This window comes from Petaurus breviceps, unplaced genomic scaffold (genome assembly GCF_028583685.1).
Source record: "Petaurus breviceps papuanus isolate PSGF00001 unplaced genomic scaffold, PetGlider_PUasm1.0 90845, whole genome shotgun sequence".
Taxonomy (NCBI): domain Eukaryota; kingdom Metazoa; phylum Chordata; class Mammalia; order Diprotodontia; family Petauridae; genus Petaurus; species Petaurus breviceps.
In genome coordinates this window covers 6,452,070-6,464,339 of record NW_027187359.1, presented here as the reverse complement: position 1 = coordinate 6,464,339, position 12,270 = coordinate 6,452,070, and the positions used below count along the sequence as shown (strand labels likewise).

The 12,270-nt window shown below is 38.5% G+C and overlaps 2 protein-coding genes across 2 annotated transcripts in view; one reads left to right on the top strand and one right to left on the bottom strand.

Annotated features, from left to right (window-relative positions):
• HADHB (hydroxyacyl-CoA dehydrogenase trifunctional multienzyme complex subunit beta) overlaps positions 1-12,270 on the bottom strand; it is a 228,772-nt gene that overhangs the window by 88,903 nt on the left and 127,599 nt on the right. The gene's annotated exons all lie outside the window — the stretch shown is intronic.
• The window catches only part of HADHA (hydroxyacyl-CoA dehydrogenase trifunctional multienzyme complex subunit alpha), a 60,632-nt gene that overhangs the window by 42,662 nt on the left and 5,700 nt on the right, over positions 1-12,270 (top strand). Inside the window, exons 13-14 of the mRNA XM_069072016.1 lie at positions 421-592; positions 6,196-6,282. Coding sequence (XP_068928117.1) covers positions 421-592; positions 6,196-6,282 — 259 coding nt within the window. The remainder of the gene's footprint in view (positions 1-420; positions 593-6,195; positions 6,283-12,270) is intronic.

The window sequence follows — 12,270 nt, the reverse complement described above, 5'->3', positions numbered from 1 at the left end:
ACACATAAATGTTAGCTATTATGATTGTTAGGAAAATGGGATGACTTTTCATTGGCACCAGAATTTTCCCATCAGTTTTTTTCTAGGAGCATTCTACTCCCTTAGCGTAAACTTCCAGGTTCCCTCAATAGAATTCAAGCCCCAAACTTTTGTTTTCTGATTAAATTAGTTTTGTGGAAATGTTGAATTAAAGAGTATCTTAAGTATCAAATTATATTGATTTTTGGGTTTCTAATACCCATTGTGGGCCACCTTCCCCTTAATAAAATTGTACTTTTTAGTATACTAGAGCTACAAAAAGCTTTTTCTCATTTTGCTGTTTTGGTACTATGCCAGTTTCCTTTCACAAAAAGCACTTCGACTCTCTTGTAATTGATGCAGTTTCTATGTAGTACTCTAACTGGCAATGTATTTTCTCAGGTTGGATGACAAAGTGAAGAAGAAGAGCCTAACATCATTTGAAAGAGATTCCATTTACAGCAACCTGACTGGGCAGCTTGATTATCAGGGATTTGAAAAATCTGATATGGTGATTGAAGCCGTTTTTGAGGACCTTCGCCTTAAACATGCAGTTCTAAAGGAGGTTGAATCAGTAAGTTGTCAGCTTTCTCTTTGGGTTTCCTGGTATATAGTGTGTTACAGGAACCAAAAGCCCTCACTCTTACTTAGTAGAAAGAGATTTGGGGAAATTCCAGTGTTTTAACAGAATTATTTAGGAGCAAGCATTCTAAGTATAGGTTTCAAGTAGAACGGCTTCTGTTATATGTGTACCATATGTAGTTCTAAATCTTGAAGAAGAAAGAAAGCCCAGTTGATATATTATGCATATTTAATCATAAAATCCTACCCTTTTTCTTATTCGTGGGAAAATTCAGCCACTCAAGGAACAAAGCCTCACAACACAGCTATGGATTTTTAGATTCTAAGGTGACTGTAAAAATCAGCTATGCTTCCTCAGTGCTTTGTAGCATAAAAAGTAGATAGGAGCAATTGAAGCAGCCTTCTCAGTCAACATTAATATGCTAATTCCGTGGAGATATTGGATCCCTCTAACTTCATAATGTAATAGGCAGTCACTATAAATCACTAAAGAAAACAACAACATAGTGAAAGCAGTTGTTGGTTGAGAGCAGCTTTGTTATCATTGTTGAAGACAGATTAAAGGAGGAGGGGTCTGGAAAGAAAGATATCCCTTTAGTCTAGGGAAGAACCTAGAAGTCTGTAGAATTGGGAAAGTGGATTCAGGAAATGGTGTGAACAAAAAAGTGACAAAATTTGGCAATAGGATATCAATAGACAGACAGACAGATATAGATGTAGAGATACAGATATATATTGGACAGAAATTATTTCCCACTAATAGCAATTAATCAGAAATTATTCTCACTATTTTGTTTTAGAAGACTTAGCTTTGATGGGAAGGAGTTGTGGGGCTAAAGATGAACAGATGTTTTAGTTATATTTAGTTTGTGTTTTTGTTAAGACTTTCTGGTCTATATAGTCTTTTATTAGAGCAAGGAATAAAGTTTGAGAAAAATTAGGAAGGTTTTTTTTTTTAAGCAATCGGGGTTAAGTAACTTGCTCAAGGTTACACAGCCAGTTATTTCTGGGTGTGGTGCTGAGTATCTGAGCCCAGGATTTGATCTCCAGGTCATCCCGACACTGGAGCCGGTCCTCTTACTCACTGAGCCACCTGGCCACCCCTGGAAGGTTTTTATATTATCTGTAAATGATAGTTGAAGCTGAGAAAGTGGATAGTTTCCAGAATCCTTAGAAGAGGACCAAGGATAGAGTCTTGGGGATTCCTCTGATCTCATCTTTACCAGCATTCTCATAATCTCTCTCTCTCTCTCTCTGTCTCTCTCTCTCTGTCTCTCTCTCTCTGTCTCTCTCTGTCTCTGTCTCTGTCTCTCTCTCTCTCTGTCTGTCTCTCTCTCTCTCTCTCTCTCTCTCTCTCTCTCTCTCTCTCTCTTCCTTCTTTTCCCTCCTTTCCCCCCCCCCAGCCTCATTCCCATTAGTTCTAAATGACATCTAAAGAAGATAACCAGAAAGCATAGTGCCCGGGAAACCAAACCCAGGGAAAATGTGGTTTCAGAAACTTTGAGAAAGTGTGCAGGCCTGAAATGAAGATATGCCCTTTGGATTTTGGTAGTGTTGAAGTAATTTGTCACAATGTCTTCTGTGGACTGAAGGTAGTGCAAGCCAGAATTTATGGAAGAACTGCTTATAAGGAAATGTAGAATGAATTAGGACCAAGAGGCACAATTTGCTGAGAGGTAGATTTTGATTCAATATAACGAAAAAATTCCTAACAATTAGAACTGTACAAAAATGGAATAGATTGCCATGGGAAGTAACCGAGAGCACTGGAATTCTTCAAGTGGATGCTAGACAACCAGGGTTGTCATAGAGGGAATTCATACTTTTGATAGGGGTTGGACTAGATGATCCCTAGAGTCCGTAAAATGCTAAGATTATATGATTTTGTGAGTTAATTTGAATACTCTTTTCCCCTTTTCCTGCTGGTCTTTAAAATACCCTTCTAGTCTGTCTTCTTACTTCCTACCACATAGTTTGCGATGCTGTAACACTGGCTACCTTGCCCTCATATAAGACGCACCATCTCCTGACACCATCTATTTTCACTGGCTGTTCCCCATGCCTGGAAAACTCTTCTTCCTCATCTCTACCTCCTCCCTTCCCTGGCTTCCTTCAAGCCTTAACTAAAATTCCATCTTCCTTAATGCTGGTTAGAGGTTTCCCCCTATTGATTATCTCCAGTTTATTCTGTATATAGCTTGTTGGTACATGGTTGTTTTCCTCTTGTTTCCATCATTAGACTGTGAGCTTCTTGAGAGCAGGGTCTGTCCTTGGCATTTCTTTGTATTCCCATTGCTTAGCCTAGTGCCAGGAACAAAACAGATTCTTAATAAATGCTTATTTTCTGAGTATAATACTAAACTGAAGTTTGGATGTCCGGGACCTGAAAAAAGACATAGTTGGTGGCATATGTTTCTATTTTCAAAAGAAACAACAATATGAGGCACGGGGAGATAATAGAATATTATGGGGGCAGTGCAGGATAAATCTCTTGGCATAAAAAAGAATGGGAATGAAGATGGGTAGAACTGAAAAACTCATGACAGGCTCCTCACTCTCCTGAGCACTAGGAATAAGAGGCAATAGCAAAGCTACAAACTGAGAGAGATTGCCTACTTTGTCCAAGAGAAGGGCCAGAAACTATTCAGTATTACATCCCAGCATATTTCTGGATTATAATACTGTATAGCTCCAAAAGGGGATGTGCTAGCAACTTCTCATCCACGTCAACACCTCCACATCTAGGATTCATCTAGATGTTTTGTGTTACTATGAAAGAACTGAGCCCTTCTTGAAATGCCCCTAGGTATCCAAAAGTACTAGTTACTCCTGAGGGTAGTGATGGTACTTTTCCCTTCTGTCTGAGAAGTTGCCTTCCTTTTATGACCATAACAGTTTCTTACTAGGTATCCCTTCCCCTAACTCCTATCTTCTTTCTCTGACCAACTGTATGCCTTTACTCCTGGTGGTGCCTGAGAATCCAAAATATAATTTGTTTCCTTTGTAGTCCTATGTATTTTATTTTTATGCATTTAAAATAAATTTTAAAATGCATTTAAATTGCATCTTAATTGCAATTTAAAATGCATTTTGTTAAAATTTAAAATGCATTTTATGTATTTATTCTGAGAAGAGGTCTATAGGCTTCACCACACAACAGTAAAATGCCCTTGCTCTATAAAAAGAACCGTGAGAATTTTATACAGATCCAACAGTTCAGGGGGTCTCCTTCCCATCCTTTCCCTCTTTCTCATATTCTCCTAAATACCCAGCACAGATTAAGGTTCCTCTCTGCCTCTTTGGATTTTTTTCCATCTTTGTTTTTCCCTGAAACATTTCTACCTTTTTTTTTTTAAAGGACAGGCTATTCTTCATGGTACAATGAAAAGAACACTGCATTCATAGGTAAAAGACCTGAATTTGAGTCCTACCTTTGCCCCTTACTGTGTGACCTTAGGCAGGTTGCTTAATCTCTCTGGGCCCATTTATAAAATAAAGAGACTGGACTAGATGATGTCCAAAATCCTGAAACTTTCAGCTCTATATGTGTGATTTTTATGATCCCTGAAGACTTGGATAGGCATTCTTCCAGCCCTTTCACCTTCTTTAATATGGAGACCAATCTGTACTTTGTACATATGTAGTTGACACCAGCAGAAACACAAATCTGTCAGTCTCTGCAAATTACTGCGGTGGATCCCTGTCTTTATCCTTGCTATAAAGCAGAAAATCTTAGGTCTGTTGCACTTGCTCATGCTTTTGACTAACTATGCAGTAATGTACCTGGACACCATTCCAGGTTCTTCTTCTGGAAGCTCTTTAATGGTAATTGCTCTCATTTTGGGGTTCCTATCTTCAGCTCTTTTCTATAAAGTCTTATTTAGAAATTCAGTTTCCAATCATTCTCTCTTTCTTTCTCATTTTAGTCACATGGGGCACCAGACCTCTTTCCTCTTGGTCTTTCAGAGATTTACTTCCATCTGATCGCAGGAGTTAGCTAATTACAGATCAAATAGATCTAGATAAATAACTTCAATCTTAATCAGATATTTGTCTCAGTGTTACTACCAGGCTTAACTCTTGGCTAGCTCACTCTTATGAAGTTGGTTTCTTTAGCTTTAAATGTAACAATTACATTTCTATCTGTTGAATTTCATTATCTCATTTTCAGCCTATTATTTTAGCCTATTAAACATTTTGAATCTTGATTCAACTGAATTTCTACTTGAAGCTTCATTCTGTCAACTAGAGTACCATGTGTCTCTCCTAGATTTTTATTATTTTCAAAACTGATAAAATAGCTTATTACATTTTCATCCAAGTCATTGATAAAAGTGTTGAACATGAGAGGGCTGGGCAATTGCAAAACACTGAAATTCCCCTAGAGAACACTGTCTGGCTTTGCAGAGCTATTAATTGGCAGTGTTGATTGTGCTGTTTATAGGCTTGGGTGGTTCCTGTAATTCCCTTCTGCTTTCTGCCAGAAGTTCTCTAGCTGAAGTTTCCTTACTGTCACTATTCTCTAGTTTGGGAGAATGGTTTCCCCCTCACCATCACACTCTTAATTGGCTGTTAGCAGGTGTGCTGTTCTTCCTCTCCAGTACTTAAGAGAACATACTCTTTCTTTCTTTAACTATATGTACTTTCCCTTTCCCCCCAGACTGACTACAAATCTTTCCCTTGTCTGAGTCCAGGAGACCACATGTGCAGTTAGATTTGATTTTTTAGAGTTAGTTACTAAGGAAATAAACTTAAACTGTTGAATCAGTACTTTTAGTTGCACATTTAGCTGTGATTCCATCTAATGGTGTGATCATCCAACCCATATTTAAAACCATCTTAGCTCCAGTGATACTCTGAGAAATTTTGTCGGATGCTCTGTTAAAAACATGATATAACGGGGCGGCCAGGTAGCACATTGAGTAAGAGCACCGGCTCCAGTGTTGAGAAGACCTGGAGATCGAATCCTGGGCTCAGACACTTAGCAACCACCCAGAAACACCTGGCCGTGTAACCTTGAGCAAGTTACTTAACCCCAATTGCTTAGGGGTGGCCAGGTGGCTCAGCGAGTAAGAGCACTGGCTCCAGTGTCGGGATGACCTGGATCAAATCCGGGCTCAGATACTCAGCACCACACCCAGAAATAATAACTGGCCGTGTAACCTTGAGCAAGTTACTTAACCCCGATTGCTTTAAAAAAAAAAAATTAAAAAAATAAAAACATGATATAACTTTCACTATAATCAACAAAAAAATCGATTGAGCATAGTATCTGTCTAAGGCTCCATTGTCTTTATCTGCCACTCTAGTTGTTATCAAAAAAGGATGAGATTAGTTTGGGGTCATTCAATCTCAGTGAATCCAGGTTGATTCCAGTGTGATCACTACTTATTTTTTTCTGAATGCCCACAAATTGTGCTCAGTATTAGGATATTATGGAACTGGTGAAATAATATTTACAATAATGAATGATAACTCCTATCAGGGCAATATGGAATTAACAGCTGGATTGAACTTTATTGATTGACTTTTGCATTGGACTCTTTAGGGACACATCGATGTGTATTCTTAATGCCTTTTGTTTTGTTTTGTCAGGTCGTTCCAGCTCATTGTATCTTTGCTAGTAACACGTCTGCTCTCCCAATCAGTGAAATTGCTTCTGTTAGCAAAAGACCTGAAAAGGTAAGTTTTGCCCTTTTTTTTTTTGCCTTTTGGAGGGCAGTTGGGGTTAAGTAATTTGCCCAAGGTTACACAGCTAATTGTGTGTGTGTGTGTGTGTGTGTGTGTGTGTGTGTGTGTGAAGTGTCTGAGGCCGGAACCAAACCCTGCTCCTCCTGACTCCAGGGCCAGTGCTTTTACTCACTGTGCCACCTAGCCACCCCAATTTTTTTTTTAAAGCTTCTTAAGCTTCTGATTAGATTTAGTGGAGTTTAATAAATATGAATTGTGCAAACACCTTACTACTTAGAGCTTTCTGTAGAAGACAGAAAATGGGTGGTCTTTTGAGTTATGAGTTTCCAAAAGGGTAGGAATTATTGTTTGGTAACAGTGAGGTGTGATGTAAATTTTTCCAAAAGAACTGTAGCTCAGACCTCAGAAGATACTGTGTATACTTTCTATGTACATTATTCAGTTTTGCATAGTCATTATTTGCATGTATATCTTATTTCTCCTGCTAAGTTATTATTGAGGGCAGTTGTCTTATTCCTTTTTGTATTTCCTGCAGCGCCTAGCACAGTGTTCTTCACATATGGGCACTTAGTAGATGTGTGACTCAAGCTAAAGATAAATTATATCTATGTAACATTGTTTAGTTTATAAAACATTTTACCTAACAAAATTATAGTTGATGCATAATACTTTATGAGTTACAAAGCAATTTATATGCATTCTTCTTTGGTCCTCAGGGCCCTCCAGAGACATGGATTTAATTATGTCTTTGTAGATGGCTCCTATGACTAATTAGCCCACTTTTATACTCCCCTGAACACTCAGATCCATATGACAGACTGCCTGCTGTACTTGTCACCAAGAATGTTACATCAGTATTTCGTTCCCAACATGTCCAAAAGAAAATTTGTTGTGTCCACCTAAACCTTTCCTTTCTCCAAACAAATTTGTGTTGAGACACCACTATCCTAAAGGTCCCTCAGGTATACAGTTTTCAAGTGATCCTTGATTCTTCCCTCCCCCTTTCCTTCACCATTTGCCATGTTTTGTCATTTTTGCCTCCACAGGAATTCTCACATCTCTCTCTTTCTCTCCCCTCACACCACCACTACCTTAGTTCTTGCTTTCATCTTCTCTCACTTAGGTTATTGCAGTTAACTTTCTCCTTGGTCTCCCTACTTCTAGTTTCTCGCCTTTCCAAACCATCCTCCACCTATCTGCCAAAGTAATTTTCCTTTCTATCCATGCCACTCCCATATTCAAGAAATTTCCATGACTCTGTTTTCCCTCTGCATTAAAAACTAGAGACTCATCCTGCCATTTAAAGCCCTCTATAATTTGTTTTCAAACTATCTAGACTTATTTCACATTTCACATTTTCCATCCTATACTCTATGCTTCAGCCGAACTAATCTGTTAGCTATTCTCAAAGCTCAGCATCCAATTTCTGGTCTCTCCATGCTTACATAAGTTTTCTTTTTCATGCTTGGAAGTCATTCTCTCCTCATTTCACCTCTTAAAATCTTGAAGACTCAGCTCAGATGCCAACTCTCTTATGAAATCTTTGCTGACCCTACCACTTGCCTCAGTTGTTTGTTTTCTTTCTTTTTATATTATCTTCTTTTTATTTATATGCATACATGTCATATGCCTCCAGGAGATTATAAGGTCCTTGAGAACAAGTCCTTTGTATGCTATTTGTTCCTTTGAAGTGTAGTTATTATCTCCATTTTATGGGTGAAGAAATTGAGGTTCAGAGAGGCTCAGTGACGTGTTTGGAGTTAAGCAATAAGTGGCAGAGCCAGTACTTAAACCCAAATTTCCTGACTCCACGTCCGGTGTTCTTTCCCCTGCTTTCCAGCTACTTCTAATCAAAAAAGTGAAAGGTCATTTAGACCCAAACCTATGGAGAATCATTTTATTTAAAGTACAGAACTTCACTTAATAGGGAAATTCCAGTGATATGCCAAGAGTTTCCTGATTTATGTGCCTGTTACTGAATTGGGCAGGCCTCCAAACAAGAAGATGGGCTGAGCCCTATCCTCAGTAAGGCAATGATAATCCAGGACCGGTTTGGTGGCAGAAGAAAAATCACTTTGTCAGATGGCTAGAAAGGGCATTGTGAAGAGAGGGAGAGAATGGGGGTAGTGAAGCTTTCTCTGGACATTGAGAGTAGTATGCAAGAAAATACTGTTAACTAGAGTGAATGAGAACGACTAAGATATAACCTTGGCAGAAGAAACAAGGAGTTTGGAGAAGAAAAGCAAAGTTTCAGAAGATTGAATGAAGAGAAGAGTTGGGGAAAATCAGTGGTATGAGGCAAACGACTGGGGAAATAGTTGGCTGTTTTGGGACTATAGCCATATAGACAATAGAACTTCAGCCTTTGAGAGAAAAAAGGTCATTAATGTCAGTTCACATTTGGAGAATTCCCAGTCTTCATCTTTCTACTTTGGGGTATTTTGAGCTTTTGCCTAGTCATTCAGTATAAACTAATCAAGGTGGAATCACTTATTTAATAATCTTATCTGGGGGCAGCTAAATGGTGCCATGAATAGAGCACCGGCCCTAGAGTCAGGAGGACCTGAGTTCAAATCCGGCCTCAGACACTTAACACAAAAACTAGCCATGTGATCTTGCGTAAGTCATTTAACCCCAATTGCCCTCCAAAAAGCAAAAAAAAAAAAATCAATAAATCTGGCCTCAAGACACTTGACACACTTACTATCTGTGTGACCTTGGGCAAGTCATTTTACCCCAACTGCCTTGCTTTCCCCCTCCAAAAAAATACATTAAAAACAATCTTATCTGTTTAAAATTCAACTAACAACCAGGATATTTCCTGGCCCCCCAAAATAAGTTTTTGAGCAGCCAAAATAGATACTTTTTAGGGTACATGTTAAAAGATCCATGAACTTTACTCTTCAGAGAGGCTCTTACTTTGAGTATGTTTGATCCTTTTTAGACATAAGTCTAACAAATTTTAAGTATTTGTTTTCCTCAGTTAAAGTTGATGAAAAGCACTGATTAGGAGGAATTTGGGAACTGTTACAGGCAACTAAGTGGTGCAGTAGATAGAGTGCCAAGAAGACCTATGTTCAAATCCAGCTTCAGACACTTAATACCTGTGTGACCCTGGGCAAGTCACTTAACCCTGTTTGCCTCAGTTTTCTCATCTGTAAAATTAGCTGGAGAAGAAAATGGTGAACCACTCCAGTATCTCTGCCAAGAAAACCCCAAATGGGGGTCACAAAGAAGACACAGCTGAAATGAACACTAAAAGGGCATTGCTACAGGTAAACATACCAACAGCTTTGAGGAGTGAGAGCTGACACTAAGATAAAAAAACAAATTAGATGCAAGGTCTAGGGCCATTTTAATGTAGTGACAGACAACTCTAACCTCTGAATGCCTCATTACTTTTTTTGCCACAGTACAGATAATTGATGTTAATCTTGGTGATTCTCGAGTCATCGAGAAATAATTGAATCAATGTCCTTTGCCCCTTGTTTATGAGGACAAGGGAGGGCATGTTGCATTTTACATAATCCCAAACAAAAAAAAATGATTAAAATGAAAACACTTTAGCACTTAACAGAGTTATTTTACATACCTAGAAATACTGCTTTGGTGGAACATCCCATAATGCTGGATAATACACTATTGTATGGTCTCTGTATTACAGCTTTAATTATAAAAAAAAAAAATCAGAACTTGAGTTAGATTCTAAACTAGGCCATCTGAACAGTCAGAGAGTAGAGCAGTGTAAATATGAATGTTGCCCTTGGATGTCTATGTCACTTGTTCATCTGAAGGATTTGCCCTAAGTGTAAGTAAGCTTCTTGAGACCAGGTGCTATTTTCTTCATATCCTTAGCACCTTGAACAGTTCCTGGGACACAGTATTTAGTAAATGCTTTTTAAAATTTAATTAAATGGAAGGATCTTTTTCTGTAGATAATCATGCTCATTTACCTCCTGTTTCTTATAGAGTATTCCCACAGGTGGCCTAAGTATAATGCTTCTATGGTATTCCCATCTACAAATCTTGTTATTGTTAAACAAGGAAATTAGCTTAGTATGACCAACGGGTAAAGCTATGGCAGATTATTGCTTACTGCTTTCCTCTCAAATGCTCACAAACCATTTCTCTCATAATGTATTTGTGAATTTTGTCAAGAATCAGTCAAGCTGGGGTGGCTAGGTGGCGCAGTGAATAGAGCACCAGCCCCAGAGTCAGGAGGACCCAAGTTCGGTTCCAGCCTCAGACACTTAACACCCACACAAAAAAACTAGCTGTGTAACCTTGGGCAAGTTACTTAACCCCAATTGCCCTCCAAAAGGCAAAAAAAAAAATCAAGCTCACTGGAAACTACAGTCTTCAAACTACTTCCTCTCCTTTTTTAAGAAATTGGGATTAAAAAAAATTAACATTTTATTTCAATGAACAAAAATTGAATTTATCTCCCTGTGGCTCCACCCCCACTGTTGGAAAAGGTGGGTGTAGGCAGTGGGGGAGAGACAGAAAAGAAAAACAAAGCCCTTGTAACAAATATGAATAGCCAGGCAAAACAAATTGGGCTATTTGTTCTTTTCTGATACTGCAACACCTCTCCCATTCTCCCATATTTTTCAGAGGTCACTGATAGTACTGTAGTAATCACATCTTCCTATTCTTTCATTATCGTTGGATAATGGTAATTTAACATTGAGGATAGCTTAGCTATGCCTTTTCTTTGTTCTTAGAAGCAGTTCTTCAGTTCAACAAAATTAAATGCATGGTATGTGCAAAGGACTTTGAATACTACAGATCATAGCTCTGTTGTGAGAAGGAACCTCTGAGACCATTTAACCCAACCCTCACACTTTCCAGATGAAGAAATTTAAGCCAAAGGAGGTTCAGTTGCCCACAGTTACATAGATAGAATTAGATGGGATTTAAATCCAGGTCCTCTTAAGAGTCAGTATGCTTTCTACTGTACCATGATATTTCTGTCTACCATGTTTCTTCTTGCTGCTGATCTCCAGATAGCTCCTGTAGTTCTCTGTCTATCCTGGAGACTAAATTTATTTAACTGACAGGAAAAAAAAGATGCAAGTAATATAAAAGACACAGTACACACATATAGAAACAAAATCCAATCTACAAGTAAAAATCCAGTTATCTAATTAGTTAGCTTCTTTGTTGTTCTTCCTCAAATCTACCCTGTCTTTTTCCCTCACCCTGAAGGTAGCCTCTCTGTTCCCAGTAGTACAGCTTAATTTATCTAGAAAATATAAACACACACAGTGGAAATGATAATAGGTGTGCCCCTTAGAACCTCTCCCCGTTTCAAATTGCTGCCAGTCTCCAGATAGCTCCCTTTTGTTCCCCTCATCTCCTTCCCTGGCTTCCAGGTTCTATGTTGTGACTCCTCTGCTCACATCTCTACAATGACTCTGCTTCTTGCCTCCCAAGTACAGTTCAGATAACTTTATTTGACATTCACAGTTATATCACCCTACTTTCCTAATCTCATCTCATACTGTGTCACAATAATCTTATAATGGGAAGTCTCTACCTATTCTGTACTCTAACCTAATTTACTTCCCTTGCCATATCTTTCCTGAATTTGTTTATACTATTATTCTATCTAATTTCTTTCTTCTTCTCTTTCTTCTATTTTAATCTCTGCTCATCCTTGAAACCCTAACTCAAATAGTGCCCCCTTCAGGAAACCTTACCAGGTATCTTTATGCTGACCTCTCCCCTCTCCTAGTTCATGGTGACTGTTCTCTTCTAAATCCTTACCTACCAATTGGTCCTATTCCTATGTATTTATTTACTTTGTGTACTCACTTGCATCTTAATTCCCCAGCAAAGCTTCAAGCTCTCTGAGGGCAGAGCCTGACTTCTTTCTTTTTTTTTATCTTTCTCAGTGCCCAGCATGATGTTCTATATATCACAGGTGCTCAATAAATGTTTGTTGAACTGAGTTTGAATGAGAGCTAGTTTTTCAAA